Below are 21,012 nucleotides of genomic sequence, written 5' to 3' on the forward strand. Positions count from 1 at the left end.
GCTGGGGCAGGGCACAGGACATGCCGTTCTTGCCTTGAGACTCCATAGAATTAGAGCGCATGTACCCCGGGAGGCACACACAACACAGGCGTGTATGTGTGCCTCGAGCTGGGAATGCTTTTAAATAAAAGGAGAGGTGCATGCAGTGGCGCAGTGTGCAGTGTGCAGTAGTGCAAGTGATTCCGATTGTTGTTGCTCATCGGAGATCAATTTGATACATACCCTAAGAGGAACACAGAGATAATGCTTCATACCTGATATCACAAATCAGTCTGTCCGAACATAACAAGTAAGTGCAGGAATGCGAACTTGTGAGAATGAAAACAATGGGATTTGATGTCTTCCGATTATCAAAAAAGGTCCGCAATCATTACTGTGATTTCCGGTCATGTCTATGTAGCACCACATTCCTGGACTGTACATACAGGGACAGTGTGTAGAGGACATAGGACCTTGTGTACTCATAAGACAGAATAACAAACCCCCTTCGATACACCAGGCTCATGGTATCCTTCTGGGGGGTCTATTACTTAGTTTAATTACAGCAATGCAATATAAATTAAAGATTTAATGCAAACTGGTTCACTGTGTTCTGTCCTCCAACTGTGGAGACCCCTCTCACTTCATTAATCAGAATGCAATCATAGCTAGTGTTTGGCCACCTGGATTGTCCACTAGTCACCAGTTGGCCGGTCACAAATGGGTTGTACAGATCCAACGTCATTGGAAGGAACTCTCAAGGAGTAATGTAGATGACCAAAGATTTATGCTGCAGCTACCAAGTCCAGAAATAACTATTTATTACGGCTCATTTAGAACCTCTACAGGGATTGGTTGGCTTCAATAAGAGCACATTAACATTAATTATTGTCTAAACCTGATGCCAGGGACATTATGCCAGTATAGGAAATGGGTTTTTTAAAATGCCATTAAGGGATTTATCAGCAAAGATTCTCTTTTTAAACTTGTTAGAAATAGTCAGCAGTGCAAATTAACTACTGCTTCTTGGGGCCTGCCACTTTAAACAACACTGTGCTCTTTCCCTGGAGAAACTTTGTTATACGCGTCTCGGTAGGGTTTTTGAGGAATGGAGTAAAAAAAGCACGTACACACCTGTTATGAAAAACAGAAACAATCGCTAGAGTTTCATCAACTGGAGGACAGAGTGAGACGCCCAGTACCGACTGCAGTTTGACCAGAGCAGCTCAGCCCCGCCGGGAGAGGCGAGAGCAGCGTGCCCACATGCGGTAAAGTTTCAAGCTTCAAGCTGGAAGCATCCACGCACATAGCTGGTTCCTGGCTGCCACAGCTCTACTTCACAACTGCGACGAGCTGCGAGACAGTCCACGGAGTTGGAGACACCGCGCTGCAGACTCCCTCTAATTAAAACGTTCTGACCAAAAGCGGCCTAATTATCCTCCGCCTTTAATTATTTCCCGCCATGGCTGCTCATTACAAAGGTGCTGCTGGTGCCAGACCCACACGTTCAATTCCAGCATGGTGGGGCGCTCCAAACAAAAGCAAAGCGCGCCTATGCACTGCTCGGACGAGTTGTAACGCCGCGCACGTGCCTTTGTTTCGCTCCTAGCGCAGCCCCATGCATGCAGCAATTTCGAGGAGGGGGGGGGGGGTCAAGAAAAGTCACGTAGTGGCAAACAGCATCATCTTTACAGCCACCAAATCCTGACGAACACACACACGGCTGTGCCTGCTCACCCATTAACGCGTTGCTGCCTGCGGCGTCCCTCCTAGCTCCGCCGAACGGGCTGTGGTAACGCGCTCGGCAGCGGCTTTGAAGAGCTGCCTCGCGCCACCGTCCCGGTGCGGCACATCAGGTGCGGGAGATGTAGCCAGGCAAAGGCTGCTGAGGAAGAGAGCAGTCTTTGGCGCGTGGCGGAGACGCCGTCGCTGTGAGCGTGCACATCTCACGCGCGCGACCAGCTCTTGTCGCTCCCTCTCCCATTCACAATGCTGGGCGCGTGGCCAGCTCTTGTCTCCCTTTGTCGGCTGAGCCGACGACAATGGTTCTCTGGCGAGAACGCGCTTCGCGCGATTCTAGCCGAGACCTAAAAAGTGTGATGGACTGAGGTAATCATCAATTGACCCTACCCTGCTAAAGCCGCCAGTAACAAACACACATAAGAAGTAAAAAAGTCCTAAGGCTTCAAAAGTGACCATAGGGATGGTTAAACATCACTTTGTTCGAAATATCCTTCCAGAATGCAGTTTTGTTGTCCATCTGTCTCTTGCCTAAAGACCCTTTGTTTGTGTGTTTACGGTACATATATTCTACCTACATGCTCAGTTATTAGAGTCAAACACACAAGAAGTAGAGTGGCACATTTTCCATTATCACTTTGCATGTGGAGACACTTTGCAAGCACCTAGACATCAGAAGACGTTTGTTTTGGACTGGGAGACTTTAAGTCCTGTAGAGCATTATTGGGATTTTATTCTAAATCCCATTCGCTATATATGCCATTGTAAAAGCCATAATGTGGCCGGATATTGAGTTGGAGTGTGAATTCTATTTGTACTATATTTGATTTCTAATTCCTTTGCCTTCTCCTGTATTAAGCCTTGCTTGCTCGCTATTGCATCTTGCCAAAGACAACTTCAGAAAATGATCAATTGCAGTATCCAAATGGAGTGAAATAGTCTTCAGATTTGAAATACCAATTGCAGTTATCAATATTTACCATTCCTACTGCACAGTAACCACCTACTACCATAGGATCTGGTTCGGTGGTCACACTTTAGCAACGGAACTAGGATACTTGATATCTAAGCTCATCCTTACCAATTTAGCCATCTATACTGGAAATAAATACTGCATTCTAAATATGAGCAGGGCACCCAACACTCTGCCTTTTCCCTGGAAAGAGCAGCCCCTTGGCCATGACATCAGAATAACTGGCACCCCAACGGCAGTCTATTAAACTGTTTTGAAACTTAGAACAAGGAAACATGTATTTTTTTTATCCCTGCTTCCCATTTGGCCAACTTGTGTGTGTCTTTCAGCAATTGCTTTTTAAACTTATTCCTCTGGTTCCTTTTTGGAAAGATCAGATGTATTTCGAATTAATGTAAAAGTTTCTAGTAAGCATTTAGTTAAAAAAAATTAGATTGTATATTACCTGGTATATTGACCAAAATGCTTTGATGTAAAGTTCCAGCTTTTGTAGCAAGTAGCAGTGTGCTGCAGTCTTGGGTCTACTATTTTAATATACTCTCCTTGTACTCTGTCAGGACCAATGGAAATATGCGTTGGGAGTTCCAAATTAGGTAGCAAGATTGAATAAATTATGTGCAAGAAAAGGCAACTTATGTTGCCTAATAAGGCATCCTTAAGGATAGCATTGCTTAATTATTTTTTTCTTTTAGACTAGGGATATTCAAAGAACGGCCTGGGGGCCGCATGTGGCCCTCATGACCTTTAGACGCGGCCCCCTGGGCTGCTGTTTGACCTAACAGTGTCATTCAGAAAGCTATAAACCATAAGTATTTATTTACACATTACCTGAAGTAAAAGGAAAAGAAGCAAAGAAGGTGGCCTGAACCACTTCTCTTTAGGAATACATTAATTTTAAAAGCATTGCGCAACAAACATGCAAAAATATGATAAAGGCTCTTCAAAATTAGACAAAGTGTATATCACTGCATTTAAAGGCATGTTTTTAAATATTTTTTGTGATAGTTTACTTTCATGCCTTCCCCACCCTGATAACAATGCCGTTATGAGCCAAGAGAGTTGTCGTGCACCCTCGATGTTGCCTAGGTTATTATACATGTAACATAATAGTTTATTAAATCAAGCACGAGATTTTGTACTGCACAAATCCTGAACTACTTCATGGTGCCCCCATATGCGATAATGAAAAAAAGCGACGCAAAGTGCAATGAAACAATTTACTAGGATCACTCAAGAAGGGAAGCCGGTGTTGATCCTAGGTTTGATCCCTGCTTCTAAGCACTCTTAATGTTTACAAATAAGAAACTAAAGGCACAGCGGCATTGTGAGGCCTATGATTCCATTTCATTCCAATTCAATAATCAAGGTGCTTCCTTTGTACACATGACTCACCAAAGCTAACAATGGCAAGTAAAGAAGGCTCACCCAGGGGTGTGGAGAGGGATAGCGGCTTAGATTCAGCATACACAGTTTTGTCAAATGTATGATTTTTCTAGATACTAGGCGCTTAATTTGGAGGGAAGTTAGGAATGAAAATCTCAAAATAACTGGCCCACTGTGAACACTATGTACATGTTTTGTTTCCCTTCTGCTTACCCGACCCCCCAATACCACTCTGCTGGCATCTGTGCCATCTTTGGTCACAACACAGAACATACTTTCTGATGGATACATCTGCCAGTGGATTCCTCACCTTTTGAATATCCCCTGCGCCAGCATCATTCGAAAACTTTTGTAGCTCTCCACGCCGACGAGGACTTGAACGACGTCACAGAGGCACGACTCTGTTCGTGACCTCGCTGACGTCACTGGAGCCATAAGAGAGCCTCGCCTGCGTGATGACGTCAGTTCACTTTTTTCCGCGCCATCGACTCCAATAGTTTTTGGGACTCTCCGTAGATTGTTACTTTGTGTTTTCCAGTTTGTATCCTGTTCTATCGTTGACTCTCTTCAAGGATGTCGAGAAAATCAGGATTCAAGCCTTGCAGGGAGTGCGGTGAACAAATGTCCATAACAGATCCTCACGACGATTGCGTATGGTGTTTGTCATCGGACCATGATGTCGAGGAGCGTCCTTCCTGCAGGAAGATGAACCTGAAGGCTCTGAAAGAAAGAGATGCCAAGCTGTTTATGGCTAAAATGCGTAAAGAAAAGAGAGGCCGGAGGAGATCGAAGACTAAATTGAGGTCGAGATCGGGCTCGAAGTCGACGTCGGGCCATGCATCAAGAGCCAAGAAACATTAGAAAAAGGAGCATGGTTCTCGACGCCGTCCGGATAAGGAGGAGGCTTAGTCGTCTGTTTCGAAGGCTCATCGACATCGAAAAGACTATGTATCTCCTTAACCTTCCCCGGTAAGAGTATCTTCTCCTGTGGCTTCACCGGCGCAGAGTCCTTTACCTTCTCCGGGGCTTTCTTCAGCTCCGGTAGAAGAGGTTCCAGAGCCTGAAAGGCCATCGACTCCAGTGGATCCACCGTCGGCGCCGGCATGCCCGTGTCTGGTGACACCTGTGCCTGAGCGTTTTCCAGGCGAGTACCCTCCTTTTCCTGGTCCAGGGCAAGACCCGACGCATTACCTTAATGCGATGTACAGTGTCTTTGCGAGGGCAATGTACTCCTCTGGAGCACCTTCGGGTCCCATGGCATTCAATTTGGGAGTACTTCAAGCGTATGCTCCAGCTCCCTTCATGCCATTTATGCCTGCGGCTCCTTGGCATTTCCCGGCGCCGAGAACATCAACTCCGACTTCGATCCCTCCATCTCCGGTGCCGTCAGTTTGACCTCGGTCAACTTTGAATGTGCCCTTGGATCCGGGTTCGACACCGGTCACGACTCCATTGGATCCGTGTGCGACTCCGTTGGCCCCGAAGATAAGGTCTAGAAGGGAGGCACAGAGATTGCTGGAAGAGCAACATTATAGGGAGGATTAGATGGAAGAAGGAGAACTTCAAGAGTCAGAAAACTTTTTTGAAGACCTAAGACAGGCAAGTGGTTTGGAGTTATCACCAGAATGGCAACTCTCTACTCCTTCAGAGGTTCCCTCCAAAGATGTGGTTTTTTACCACACTGTGATCCGTAAGGCGGCTGATCTTTTAGATTTGCAACTCCGGACAACGGAATTTAAGTCTAACATCCTGACAGAAGTACTTCACTCTCCTTCTGCAATAATTGTACCTTTGCTTCCATTTAATGAGGCTATTACTGAGCCAATTTTGGAAGTTTGGCAAAAACCCTTTTCGGCTCCTGCAGTTTCAAGGTCAGTTGCCAGAAGATTATAGGACGGCTCCAGGAGATCCTGAGTTTTTAACCTCTCATCCTGCTCCTGAGAGCTTCGTTATTCAACCTGCCTGCTCAAAGAGATTGGCTGGGGCTTTTCCACAGACTCTAGTTGACAGAGAGTCTAAGAGGCTGGATCAGACTGCTAAAAAGGTGTTTTCATCATCTTCTATGGCTCTTAAGTCCACCAATGCCACTTGCTTTTGGGCAGATACACCCATGCCTTGTTGGATTCTGCTAAACAACTAGCCCCTAAGTTATCGGAGGATGACAGAAATAACTTTGATGAGGTTTTGTCTGACACTCAGGCGGCTGCAAAACAAGTGATTCAGAATGACCTTAATACAGCGGACTCTGTAGACAGGATAATGGGGTCTGTGGTGTATTGGGGTCTGTGGTTGCATCTAGGAGTGCCTGGCTTAAGTCATCATAATTTTCTCAGGATGTCCAGGCAACTCTTTGGACCTCCCATTTGATGGTTCTGTACTTTTGGGGGGAAAGGCAGATGCACCTTTGGAAAGATTTTTAAAAAAAGCAAGCCTACAGCCAAGTGCCTGGGTCTGCAGACTCAGTCTAGGGATTCTTCTTATAGGAAGTTCAGGGGCTTTGGAAGGTCGTCCTTTTGGACATACAGACAGCCTCAGCAGTAGCAGCAGCAGAACACCCTATATAAGACTTATAGGGGCAGGAACAGAGGTCGCCCACAAGGTCGTCAGCCCTCCTCCTCCTCCACCCTCTCCCCCTCTTACCACAGCAAAGCAGCCCTAGATCCCACATTCTGGATCATGCTGGTCCTGTGGGGGGTCGGCTTACTCATTTTCTACAAGATTGGGAATTGGTCACTTCAGACCGTTGGGTTCTCAATCTTGTAGAAAATGGGTATGCTCTTCCATTTCGGGAATTCCCTCCAAATTACCCTCCTTGCCAAGGAACTTGCTCAGAGGACCATCTTCTCCTGCAGGAGGAAGTTCTAACCTTGTTAAAAAAAGGTGCAATAGAGGTGGTTCCAGAGCAGGAAAGGGGTCAGGGATGCTACTCCATACCCAAGAAGAATGGTAGGCTACGTCCAATCCTAAATCTCAGGATCTTGAACCTTTTTCTGAAGCAAGAAAAGTTCAAGATGCTCACCCTAGCGCAGGTTCTTCAAGCGCTGCAGCAAGAGGACTGGATGGTGTCGATCGACTTGCAGGACGCGTATTTTCACATTCCAATCCTGAAGTCGCACAGGAAGTATCTCCGTTTCACGGTGGGGGTCGCAACATTATCAGTTTGCGGTCCTCCCGTTTGGACTTACTACTGCACCTCGAGTCTTCACCAAGGTGATGGCAGTGGTGGCAGCCCATCTCAGAAGATGGGGATTCCAGTTTTCCCCTATCTGGACGACTGGCTGATCAAAGCAGGGTCTCCAGAGAAGGTGTGTCACCATCTGTAGGTGACAACCCAGCTGTTGTACAAGTTGGGTTTTTCGATAAATGTACCCAAGTCTCACCTGGTGCCCTCACAGCGCAACCTGTTTAGAGGGGCGGTACTGGACACTACTGTCTGTCGAGCATTCCCTCCTCCTCAATGGATTCTCGATATTCAGGAAATCATTCCCTTGTTTTACAATGGAGCGGTCGTTCCAGTCCTGAAGGTCTTTCGTCTGCTCGGTCTGTTTGCTTCCTGCATTCTGTTGGTCAACCATGCACGCTGGCACATGAGGGCGCTCCAATGGTGCCTCCGCAGGCAGTGGTATCAGCACAAAGGAGATCTCAGGGAGTCTGTGAGGATCTCCAGAGAAGCTGCTGCGGATCTGTCTTGGTGGAGCGTGGAGGGCAATCTGACTCTGGGAAAGCCCTTCCATCTCCCTCCATTGGTGGCCACAGTGATAACGGATGCATCCACTCTAGGGTGAGGTGTTCATCTGGGGGATCTGGAGATCAAAGGTCTTTGGTATCCAGAGGAAAGGTTGCTTCACGTCAACCTTCTGGAATTACGGTCGATACGTTTGGCGCTCAAGGCCTTCCTCCCTTCCCTTCGCGGTCAGTCGGTTCAAGTTCTAATGGACAACACAGCTTCGGTGTGGTATGTCAACAAACAGGGAGACGTAGGGTCGCATTGTCTTTGCAGAGAGGCTCTGCGTCTCTGGTCCTGGGTTCAGGACCATCAGATTTGTCTGATGGCAAATCTGGCCGGAGAAATTCCAATTGATGAGTTACAAATAGTTTCTGCTTGATCTAGTTGTAACCTATGGGGTTTGTACTGTGGCCTACATATGTTATTCATGTTACTGATTACTGCTTGCACAACAGACGGCTATTAGCTGTGTCCGTGGGAGAATGGGGCAGCTTTGATGGCGCACTCCGGCCGACTTCTGAAGTGCTGCTCTCTCCAGGAAAGCCAGAAAAGTGTTCAGAAAGGTTGACCCGTCAAACACCGGCCTCCCCCCTCTGCTCTGATTCCTGGCTCAAGATGAAAACGGCAAGATGCAGGGGCCTTTAGAAACAACACCTTTGAGGACAGGTATCTACATGTCTTTTTAATCTCTTATAACATCCCAAAGGCGAGACCTATTGGCTATGCCAATGCTTGTTTAGGACTTGTGCCCTGCATTCAGTGTTGTTTATTGGCAGGTGGCTGGTAGGGTGACCAACCGTCCATAAATTTCATGGACTGCCCGTTATTTAGGCCCCTTGTCTGTTGTCCGTGAGCATTTCTTTTGCGGACGCCTTTTGTCCGTAATTTTGGTGGCAGCAAGCTGTGCCAGTTCGCACTTCTGAGGCTGCAGCATCTCCTCCCCGACCTCGCTCAGTCTTTGTACGGGCCCATTGTCATTCTGATGTGGCTGATTATCACCTAAAGAATGACAAGGGGCCAAAGGTGTAGGGAAGCACTGGGGGGGGAGAAGGTGTCAGATAAGTGTTTCATGTCCCATCCTTTGATCTGTGACTCACAGATCAGCACAGAACAGAATAACAAACAAGTAAATAAAACAAGAATAATCACTGTGATGCCGCTTGAGAGAGAGAGTGTGTGTGTGTGTGTGTGTGTGGGGGGTGCCGAATGACAGAGGGTGCTGAAGTAGCCAAATGATGGCCACAGAATGAGAAATTATGATAATGGTAAATCAAAAAAAAGCACAAGGCAAATAGAGGGAAGAAGCGAAGCAAGAATAGAAAGCAAATAATGAAAGAAAGCTGGAGAGAAAAATGTAGATTTAACATTGGAAGGGAGGACAAGAGGATGATCAAATGGAAAAAGTGGAACACAAATAATCACTGTGATGCAGCTTGAGAGAGTGTGTGTGTGTGTGTGGGGGGGGGGGGGGGGTGCAGAGGGTGCCGAAGTAGCCAAAAGCGGCGACAGAATGAGAAATTATGAAAATGGTGAATCAAAAAAAGCACATGGCAAATAGAGGGAGAAAGCAAAGGAAGAATAGAATACAAATAATGAAAGAAAGCTGGAAAGAAAGATTTAGATTTAACATTGGAAGAATAAGAGGATGATCAAATGGAAGAAGTGGAACATAAATGAATGTTTTTTTCAAATAAACTTTATTTATCATTTTCCAAATAATAAGCCAAGGATGCATCATGAGTTACATATTATAGCATATGAACACTATCGAAAGAGGAGAGGTAGCACACATACCACATATCAAAATACATCATGGTGCTAAGGCACTGAAAATCGTTTCGTTTATCACTAGCTTTACAATCATACTAAATGGCGCTACTAGAGAGGAAGTGAAAAAAGAAAAACCTGATAAAAGAACAAAGGCCTATACAATCATATTGGCACACCTTCACACATGCTACGTCCAAACAATCAAAATAATCCAGGGGACTGCTAAAAGGGCCATCAATAACTAAAAAATATAAATGCATAATTATAAACCTGCACAACATCTCAGCCCACTCCCACCGGGACTATGTGACTCTCCAACTGAGACTGCTGATCAGCCGTGATCTTAGAAATGTAAGAGCGGTTTGGCCCCCAAATATCAATAGGGCGGGACGGCCCAGGGACCTGTGCTGAGTATTCCACGCAGTTAATATTGCAAAAAGTCATGCTCCTGAGCCAGGACTTCAGACTCTGGGGCCGTCTAGCACACCAGAGTAACGCCACCTCCCTTTTTGCCAACAGGAATCCTAATGCTGCAAGCTTACGAACAGTGCGTGGGAAGTTGGAAACATAACCCAGCAATGCTATTCCTGGGGTGGGGATCAGGTTCAGTCCTAGCATGTCGCTGAAGGTGTGGTGTACCTGAGACCATTAGTCATGTAAAAGGGGACAGATCCAAGATAGGTGGGTGAAGTCGGCGTAGGGGGCCTTACATTTGGGACACTGATGGGAGCGACTAGTCAATTTTGTGTGAAAGTGCTGGGGTATGATAAAGTCTACGGAGGAATTTAAAATGAATGAGTTTATGCCTGCTGTTTAGAGATACATCCCTCATAGCTTTGCAGCACTGTGCCCATTGATCGTTCGATATGGGCTTTCCCAGATCCTCCTCCGACCCAGTGCGAACCTTGGTGTCCAGAGTGGGAAGTGAGGCGCTGCATAATCTATATAATTTAGAAACCAGGTGCGTTCCCAGTGGGTGTTGGATGAGGAGTGTGAGAGCGGGGGCGTCCTCAGGATGAGTGGGAATGTGGGAAACACAGCTCGCATCGTGGATCGCAGTCTGGTCAAAACAAAGGAGTCCATGAATGAGCAATCAGAAAATCGTTGATCTTCAGATGTAGAAAAAGCGTGACCTTCAGGGAAAAGGTCGCCAATAGTGTGGATGTGAAATTTGGCAAGGGTGTGTTTGACCACTGCCTCCCTGGTAATCGGGAGCCAGTATGCATTGGGCAAAGGAAGGGCAGGAGAATACAGTTGGTCCAGGCCAAGGAGCCTGCGCACTCTATCCCAGGCCCAACAGATAGATGAGATCATCTGTATGTCTTGTGGGTCCCGAGGGAAACCCTTAAGAAGAACCGTGGAAAGTTGGGAAAAGAAAATCTTGGTGAGGGGAATTGGGATGTTATTAAAAAGATATAAAAAACGAGGAAGTACAACCATTTTGATTATGGCAATCCTCCCAGCCATAGACGGAGGGAGGTGGATCCGCCTTTCAATCTGTCCCTCTAAAAAATCAATTGCGCTACCATAATTTAGTCTAATGATGGCTACAGTATCCAGATGGACATGAACCCCCCAGATTTTTGACTGAGCCGTGACTCCATTCAAGAGGAAACTGGCAATTCCACTCCGTGGTACTCTGGGTAAGCGGAAAAATGATTGATTTGTGCCAATTGATGCGGAGACCAGAAAATTTGCAGAAGCGGGTTATTTCAAAAATAAGAGGTTCAAGATTGATGTGGGGCATTCTGACATACAAAATTGTGTCATCCGTGTATAGAGATACCGAAAGAGGACCAGTGCGGAACTGGAGTCCCCGGTGTAGATGTTTTTCCTGAAAGTGGCGGACCAAGGGGTCCATCACCAAGATGAAAGCCGTGGGGACAGGGGGCACCCCTGACGTGTGCCACGTGACAAGGAAAACTGTTCAGTTACGGTGCCGTTGAGACGCAGTTTGGCCGTGGGTGCGGTGTACAATAATGCAACCGTAAAAACAAAGCATTCTGGCATACCCATGCCTCTCATGATGGACAGGAAGAAGGGCCATTCTAAGGAATCAAACGCTTTCTCAGAGTCCAGAAGGATTGCGGCAGCCGGTGAGGATGGGTCCATACGATGCAAAACAGAGAACAGGGTCCTCAGGTTCAAAGAAGTGGAGCGATGTGGGACAAATCCAGACTGTGCTGGGGATAAGATAGACTCCATCAGCAAGGAGAGCCGAATGGCGATGACCTTAGCCAAAATCTTGTAGTCGAGATTTAATAAAGAAAGGGGTCTGTATGAGCTGCATAAAGTGGCGTCCCTGCCTGGCTTGGGGAGGAGAATTATGACTGCCTCTCTGAACGTGGGCGGCAGGCATCCCGTCTCAAGTGCCTCCACATACACTTCTACCAATCGCGGAACTAAGACCACTTTGTTGGCTTTGTAAAACTCGGCAGAAAAGCAGTCAAGGCCTGGTGTCGAGGAAACCTTCAACTCCTTCAACTATGCTATCCTGAGTTTTGGTTGTGGCTAAAAATTCCTGCATGTGTTTTTCAAGGTACACCATAGCGATCTTGTTGAGGTAGGCACCCTGGTCCCCCCGGTCCCCAGTTAGAGTGGACATGTAGAGGCGCTTGTAATAGGATAAAAAGGTATTGCAGATTTCTGGTGTGGAACGAAGCACCTCTCCCTGCTGGCCTATAATCTCTGTGATATAAGATGTATGATAAGGGGGGCGAAGTAGCTGCGCCAATAGTTTGCTGGGTCTGTCACCTTCCCCATACTGTCGTGCTGTGTACTGTTTGGTTAGAAAAAGCAGCTCCCTGTCTGCTTCCTCCCTAAACTCCGTCAGTAACCACAAGCATCTGGCCTCAGTCCCCCGATGGATTCTGTAATAACTCACCGTCTAGTGCAGAAATGTCTTTTTCAATGCGAGACAGTGTGGAACGGATATCTCTTAAAGCACCAACATGTTTGGCGATGCAGCCACAGCGAATAGTTGCCTTGAACCCCTCCCAAAGAACCGCCCAAGACTCCACAGACCCATTGTTCAAATCAAAATAGTCCTCAATGGCCTGTCGAATTTCCTCAGTGAAAACCGGGTCAGTCCATGCTCTACCGGGAAATCGCCACTGCCTCTCATACCCACCCAACCTGGGGATCTTCAATTTAAGGATTATTGGAGAGTGGTCTAATAGCGTGCGCGGGAGAGTGAGAAGGTTCTCGACCCAACCAGCGACCCCAGGGGCAAGGAGCCAGTAATCAATTCTGGTCCAGGTGTTGTGGAATCCAGAGTGGCGTGTGTAATCAGGAAGCTGTGGGTGCAGCCGTGCCTCTATGTCAATTAGGGAGAAGTGTGTGCATATATCGAACAAAATTGAACGTGATCTAGTTTTAGCGTCCGGGGAGGAGAAAGTACTGTCCTTAGTCGAATTCATCAATAAGTTAAAGTCTCCTCCAACAATCCTCCAGGATCAAGCGTGAGGAGCTTCACTTGTAAGTCTTGAAAAAAGGAAGGTGTCGGCATTGGGGCCATAGATCCCCACCAAAGTGACCTTCTACCCTAAGTGTACATGTGACAATCAGGTAACGTCCCTCTTTGTCCACGATACTGGTGGATAAAGCAAATGGCACTCGCTTGTGTATAATAATGGCTACCCCTCTTGCATATCTGCTATAATGAGAAAAAAATGATGGGTACCCCAACTTTTAGCAAGTAAAGATGAGTCAGAGGGGGCCAAATGCGCAATGAAAGCCCGGAAGTACAGAGCTGAAGGCCAAACTTGGCCATCTTGTAAACCATAACATAAATGGTCTGGACTGTGTGCCACTCCATCTCAACTCGGATACATGATAAATGATGTAACAATCACAAATATAAAAGAACAAATCAAACCCCACCCACCACCCAGCCTCATATCAACCCCATAGAGACCAACCCATTGCAATTGTACAGTAAAACGCAACAATATACATGTCACTGACCTAGTAAGAAGGAAATAGACAATTTCAAAGAAACCCCCAAAAAACAAGGATACAAAGGCATCCGCCATGGGGGGCAGCAACACTACGCCGGTCAGACATACCCGTAAATCAGAATATGAATAAACCTAGAATGTACAAATGTACATAATTATGCTACGTCAAGAAAAAGGCAAAAGGATATGCAATAATAATTCTTCAGCCAGTCCCAGGTTCCGTAAAAAGTTCTACGCTGTTTTGCGAATCTCCATGGACCTGAGAAAACGAACCAGTAGCGGAAGCCGCACTTGACCCCTGCTTCTTGTAGTGCTGGCAAAACTCCTGAGCGTTTAAAAAATGCGGAATCGGCCGTCAACCTCCACCTTTAGTCGTGCTGGGTATAGCATACCGTATTTGAGGCCCAAGTACCGTTGCGCAGCCTTGGCACCATTATATTTCCAGCGCGCCTCCTGGACCATAAAGGTAAAGTCAGGAAAAAAAGACAAGGTGCTGCCCTGCCACTGGATCTCACCCTTCTCACATGTGGCTCGAAGGGTAGCGTTGCGGTCACGAAAATTCATGAGTCTGGCAATGATAGGGCAAGGAGGCAGACCAGGGCAAGGCCTAGGATCCAAAGATCTATGGGCTCGCTCCACCACAACCCCCTGCGTGAACACCTCTCTGCCAAACAGGTCGACTAGCAGCTTTTCTACGAAGAGATCCATCCGTCCAGTCGACGTCATCTCCGCCACGCCGAGGATGCGGATATTGTTACGACTGCTACGCGCCTCAAGGTCCTCATTCTTGATGGCTACTTCCTTGAGGATATTTTCGGCACGCTTCAGCCGTTTTAGCGATTTCGATGAGTTATCCTCAATGTCCGAGACTCTAGACTCTACCACATCCAGCCGTCGGTCGTGGGCCTGGACCTTAGATCCCATGTCTGCCAATTTTTGTTTGAAACTGTCAAACCGGCCGTCCAACGACTTGAAGCCCGCCCTCATCTCATTCATCATGGCAGTGACCAAGGAGGTTGTGTCGTCGCGATCCGCAGATTCCACAGCGCCCGTGGAGGAGCCTGGTGGAGCATCAGTGTTGGGGAGGGACGCTTTGTCAAAGCTGAGTTTGGTTGGTTTGGGTCCCTTTTCCCCATGGTGGGAGTCGACGGGAGCTGAGAGGCATTTAGAAAGCAACGTGGCCGAGGGCCCCGGAGAACAAGGAACAAATACCAGTGAAGGAAAGTTCACTATCGCAGTCGAGTGAGTGGTCAAGGCAGCGATTGGCGCGTAGTAGGCGATACAATAACGTGTTGGCATCAGCAAAAAGGTAGAGGAAATCAGCCCTCCTGCTCGTGGCCCATCTCGTAGCTGGTCAGGATTCGCCTATAGCACATAGCCCCACTGTGAAATCAATTGGTGACAGTGAAAGGTCATGGCTGCACCTGTAATAATAGGACCGTGATGCCAAAATGGCTCCGCAATGAGGGGCAGCAGACACGTCCCCAAGCGGTCTCAGGAGACTTCTCAAGGGCTACCCAGGACTTTGTTGACCCTATATAGTCGGCGCTGATGGGTCAATAGCAGGAAGATCGCCAAGGCAAGCCATTTGCTCAGGCCGGGGAAGCGCCTTCAGTCAAATCAGCCCGTTCGCCACCGAAGGGCAGATGTAGGCTGGGGCGTCGCGGCAGGAAAAAGGACAGCGTGGCACCAGGGTGGTGCCGCCACAATGTAGGGTGGGTGCCCGCCGCTGCCCCCACACACCCCGCGGCCCACAGTACGCCCAGCCCCGTCCCCCAGACCCAATGGGCAAGGCCCAGGTCCGGGACCGCGCCGAAGGCCCGAGAGCCGCTAGCGCGTCCCCGGAACCCGGAGCAGCACCGCCCGACACTGAGAGGAACGGGGAGAGAGGCAGGGCAAACCAAGCTCTGCGAGCAGGCGCAGAGCGTGTCAGTGGCACGACAGGCGCAGCACTCACCGTCCGGCCAGGCGCAGTCAGCGTTTCTTCCCGCGAGGATGAGAGACCCTCGATCTCCTCCGCCGTTTCTCCCTCTCCTGCTGTCCTCTGGCACTGCGCAGGTGTCAGTAGACGCCAAATCTGGGTCGCTGCAGGATCGGAAAGTCATGTAGGTTTAAATGTGGATAATCACATGATTAAATGCTTATACGGGAGCCCAGCCAGCGGAGCTTCATGCAGAGGCAGCCATCTTGGTTGCCTCCGTGGCCACCCAAATGAATGTTAATGTGGAATATGGAAATATGAAAAGAAAATGAAATCTGAATTTAAAGAATAGAGAGAGACTTAAAGACTAAATGAAAGGATGCACAGACAGAACGATGGAAAGAAAATAAATGGATGTAAAGAAGAAAGTAAGTAGAGAACAGAGGTGGATAGAAAGAAGGACATAAGGAAAGATAGAAAATTAAAAGATGGAAAGAATAAAAGACAAACTTCAATATAAGTAAATGCGGTTTTTGACCAAGCTTCTATCCTGCTGTAAAACGTATAATTTTGCTAACTTTTATCAGGGGAACAATTTTCAGACTTCAAAAGGAAAAACCAGGATAGCTAACTTTGCTCCTTTTATTTAGTGCCATATAAAGCGTGGGTCTTTAATTTTTCCGGCTACTTCCTTGCAATGGGCCCTTGTGTAGTTACAGCATGTGACGTACCGTCCTCTGCATAGGCCTAGGGCACTGCATGCTACTTTTGTGGAGGAGACGTGCTGGACTAAGCTACATTTTGAAATATCCGACAGGATGAAAGGAAAAGACTTCTGAGTGTTTTGCGCTCCTACAATTTTTGGGCCATAACAAAAATGTCTATACTATGGTGATTAATGTATCTCTTGGAGAGATCGGAGGTTTCGCGGTTTTGACTCATAAAGAAGTATAGAGGCATAATGCATCTCTTGTAAAGCACAAAGTGTAACATGCAGAGTAAAGTATTTATTTGTATTATAATTGTAAAGACCACCACCACCATTATGTTATGTGTTGTATCCTCAGTTTGTTTCGGGGTCACTGGAATTATGCAATTGTGCGGCTTCAACAGTTTTCGCATGATTTTGGATTTATTGCATGTGCCACAATCCATCATTATCTGAATATATCTGAAGATTCTAATTTAAAAACAGTTGCTACATCAAATGGTTAAAAAATAACTGAAAAGGCAGTGATGTATTGCAAAGGCCCTTTGTAAAGGTTGACTGGCCAACTTCCTTTGCATATTACTATATTTGTGTGTTATACAGGTACTAATGAGGTGCAACCTATGACCAGAAAGTGTTAAAATATGCAAAAATAAGAAAATAATATGGTAATACTATGACCAAATTTGCAGCATTGAGCTGCATAAATTCTCTTTTCTTGCCAAATAATTTAGTCAACCCTGCAGCATAATTTGGCCCTCCCTGCGGCATAATTCCAGTGGCTCTGCATATAGTAGCTACCAGTATGGATGCCATGTGACTCCTACACCTTGTAGCCCTCCTTGTCTTAAGTAACATTACCTATATATATTAATTTACATACTTATGAGTCCTTGTTTCTGAACAATGTGTGTGAGCTAAAGAAAGCGCTCAACACCCTACAATGGGCTGAACAGCACTGTAAAATAAATGACATACACATGAGCGAGGGTCTATATAGCGATGCGGGGCACCATGGGAGGTTGATAGGGAGGGAATCTGTGCTGAGGGAGGTCTTTAGTGAAGGGGTGTAAAGAAGGCTGAAGGCCCCTGCATCCCCTCTAGTGCCGGTGGGACAACACTTCAAAGGAACCCCAAATTGTAAACAAAATATCATATGAAATACCACAAAAAGACCTGCACAGTTGCTCAAAACTGTGCAAATACCAAAATGTTGAGTTGCACGATTCTCAACTTAATGTAAACTTATTTTGACGAGTACTTATGTTGGTTGTCTATTTACTTACTTATACACTATTGTACGACCTCCTCTGATGAGTCTGAAAACGTACCTTTTGTCCCAAATTTTCTGTCCTGAATTTTGACCCTTTGTCCTGAATTTTGACACTCACTATCCTGAATTTTCACCTATGCCAGTTGGTCACCCTAGGGGTTGGATTTGCATCTCAGTAGTTCAACATGCTTCTAAACCTGCATTGACCAGGAGCCCTCCTGTGCTGCATCACCTCCCACCCCTCCACAATGTGTCCCTCTTTTATAACTCATTTCAGGTGGATAGAGTGGGAACTGCTTGTCCTTTCAGAGGGTTACAATTGTCCGAGAAGCAACATGCGGGACAAAGGGCGTCCCACTGTTCCTCTGCAGGGGCAGCGGGACAGGAGTAACAATTGTAGGGCGAACCGGTAAAATGCAGGAATGTTGGCCTCCCTAATATGAGGATATACATGTCTTCCTTTTACCAGAGCCCAGAAGTTGGAGGACAGGAGGTGCAGCACCACCCTCAAGAAAACATTGCTGTTCAGAAGGGGGGAGGGAGTGAACAATAAAAAGAAATTTACATTTTGTTCCATTTGCGGATTTCAAAGACCGAGGTCAAGTGTTATGCAATGTATTCTGATTAACAGTTGTTTATTTTTCATGGAGATTTGTTTTCCTTTCCTTGATTGCACTGTGGGGTATTTTTTAACGTGAGTAAAGTGATCATCTTGCTGGAGTATAGGGATTATGAAAGGAAAGGCTGCAGGATGTCCAATGCATTCTACAACACCATTTTAAAACGTGTTAAGAACGTTCCAAATGCATCAGCAGCAAGAAACGTTCAAACGAGGCATGTTATTTTTTTCTAAACTTTTCTTCTTTGTAATTCTGAAGTGCTATAAAAACACAGATTTTAATAGGATCAAAATAAACAAAAACACTTTATTTGGCAAACGATAAATATGTGTAGAAATCCGATTTCCACGCATTCTCTTTTGTGCACCACATGCAGTAAAACTGCATGACTGACGCAAATTTAGAGGCCTTCTAAGAAGGCGATTACAATGGAAATGTGTTCTCTGTAGAAGACAGTAGGGATCCTAGCCCACCATGCTTGAGTTTTATACTTGGGGATAATGTGCTCCAAAATGCACCACTGGACACACCACTAGCTGCCCATCTCCTACCGGGAGGGTGTGGCTCGTTTGCTACACAGCTGTGTAACCACTTGGATTTTTTTTTAAAAACAGGATTTGATGGATTTAATATTGATCGCAGCATACCCTCCTCTGAAATTCATCCCAACACCACCACCATGGCTACAAGCACACGCATAAATGCCTGGTTACACATTACTACTACACATACGAAGATGTCAACCTGTTACAGTAATACAGGCACGTGTCATCTTTTTAAGTTGTCTGGGTGATATCGAACTAATTCTTAAGCATCTTAATGCGTTAAAATGTCTTCTCATTTTTGGAGCCATACGTGCACAGAGATGAATACGTTGACGCGTCTCGTCGTCACCGGAAGCTACATTATATGACCGTGAAACACCTCACCCTCTTACAGACACACATGTAAACTTACCTTTAGCGTGTTACCTGAACCACACATACATATGATCGTGAAAACCGTCATTTTATTTCCGACCCACATGTTCATAAACTCACCTTCCGGCACAGTACAGGCACGTGCGCGTGTTCCCAAAAAGCGCACTGAACCTGTTCTCGCCCGTTCAGGGCGCACCGCCTGAACCAGCGCTCGCTGGATGAAACGGCAACAAAGACTGCTCTGAACGGCAGCAGGTCTTTCTACTTTGAAAGCCGGCTGTAGACCTGAAGGGGCCGAGGCGGGCCTCCCCGGGGAGGTGTTTGTAGGGCAGGGAGGCCCAGCAGGAAGGGGAGGGAGGGAGGCAGAGCAGAGGAAAGGTCGGAGCGGTGCAGGCCGTGGCGCATGGGAGCCGGGACGCAGCAGCATGCCTCCAGAAGGGACGGGGTCACTCGCCTGTTAACGCTCTCTCCTTCTCTGTCTCTCCCAGTGCTGAGGCGGCTACATTGCTGAGAATGGAGCGCTCTAAGGCGTTGGTGCAGAACGGACACGTGAGTGATTTCTCCTTCTGTCATGTTTGGTAAACAATCTGGAAATTGAATGTGAACAAACTGTCTTTTTTAAGTGATCAAGTTAGGCATACATTGTAATAGAAAAGAAACACAGAGGCCCAAAGTTTTTTTCTTCTTTCTAATGAGCCTGGCACTGCCGACCGCAGGAGTAAATTCAGAATACCAAGAGTGCCTAGTCTGACTCTTGATTCCAATCATGGATTCCCTTCCCCTACCCTACACTTTCTGGTTCTTTCTCGCTCGTGAAGCTTATTTTTGTATTTCCCCATCCTTTTCTTTCTCTTTCACCACCTTTCTCTTTCACCTTTTTCTGCCTTTCTCTTTCACCTTTTTCTGCCTTTCTCTCTTCTGGTGTGAGTTACAGCCAGAGCCATTGGAATAATGCGATTATGCGGCCGCATCATTTTCTGCATAATTAAGGATTTGCTGCTTTTGCCACATAATCCATCTGTATAATCTGTAGATTTCAAACCACATTTTTTCGTTTCTAGCTCAAACGGATCAAAAGTTACTGAATGCTCAATAACCTGTATTGCCGCAAAGTGAAGGCCCAATGCAAAAGTTGCTGGTCATGGTTCAGTTGCTTATTACTGTATTTGGATGTTAACCTGGTAGTAATGAGGCGAAACCTTTGCCTAGACTGTGTTAAAATGGGGAAAAACAAAATTATGGAGTAATCCTATCGCAAAATGTGCATCTTTAGTTTGCATAATTTGCCTTTTCTTGCTGCATCATTTGGTCAAACCTACTGCAGAAGTCCAGTGGCCCTGGTTACAGTCTGATGAAAATAAATCCAGGCCCCCAAAAATGTGTGCCAGTACCCACCACCTGAAATCATAGGCCTGATTTAAGCTCTGAGTTTAGAGCACTACATGAAGTGAGTTTAGTGGTTCCCAGATCATCCCTAAATTGGCCCGTGATTTCTGCTTGGTCATGTACATGCTTCGCCCCCAGCACCTTCGTCTTCCCTTAGAGATGCTGACACTGGAGCGAGCACCCATGGACAAATGCACTGATCACTCTTCAGTGAAGGGTTTAGAGAGCACTGGGGCTATTTAATATTTTTTTGGTGCGCTATTGAAGGCAATTTTCAATGTTTGCAAGTCTCCAAATAGGAGAACTTAAAAGGATATGGTTCTTAAGTTGGCCTAAGTTAAATAGGAGCACCTCAAGGAGACCTGTTAGCTTTTCACTGCATCCTGGTGCTTGTAGTTGTGAAATTATATAAAGCAGTGGGTCTTACCATGGCAGTCGGTGATAAGTACTCAGAGGATTCATAGCTGTATAGAAAATTAAGTTTGATAAAGCAGTGATTAATTTGAGCTGGCACTTGTCAACACCGGCGATTGTGAAAGTCTGCCACAAGGTGGTGGTGTCTGGCAAATTTAGAGATGACCACACCAGTTGATTATTAATTCAGTACACATTAAAAATGACTATTAAGTACTCATTAAAAATGACTATTACC

General features: G+C 46.4%; 1 protein-coding gene across 3 annotated transcripts in view; it reads left to right on the forward strand.

Annotated features, from left to right (window-relative positions):
• SGK2 (serum/glucocorticoid regulated kinase 2) overlaps positions 1 to 21,012 on the forward strand; it is a 459,518-nt gene that overhangs the window by 121,726 nt on the left and 316,780 nt on the right. For all 3 annotated transcript variants that reach the window (XM_086932250.1, XM_086932253.1, XM_086932252.1), the window contains exon 3: positions 19,463 to 19,523. In XM_086932250.1, the coding sequence (XP_086788376.1) occupies positions 19,463 to 19,523 (61 nt within the window). The remainder of the gene's footprint in view (positions 1 to 19,462; positions 19,524 to 21,012) is intronic.

Source organism: Lissotriton vulgaris, chromosome 7 (genome assembly GCF_964263255.1).
Source record: "Lissotriton vulgaris chromosome 7, aLisVul1.2, whole genome shotgun sequence".
Classification (NCBI taxonomy): domain Eukaryota; kingdom Metazoa; phylum Chordata; class Amphibia; order Caudata; family Salamandridae; genus Lissotriton; species Lissotriton vulgaris.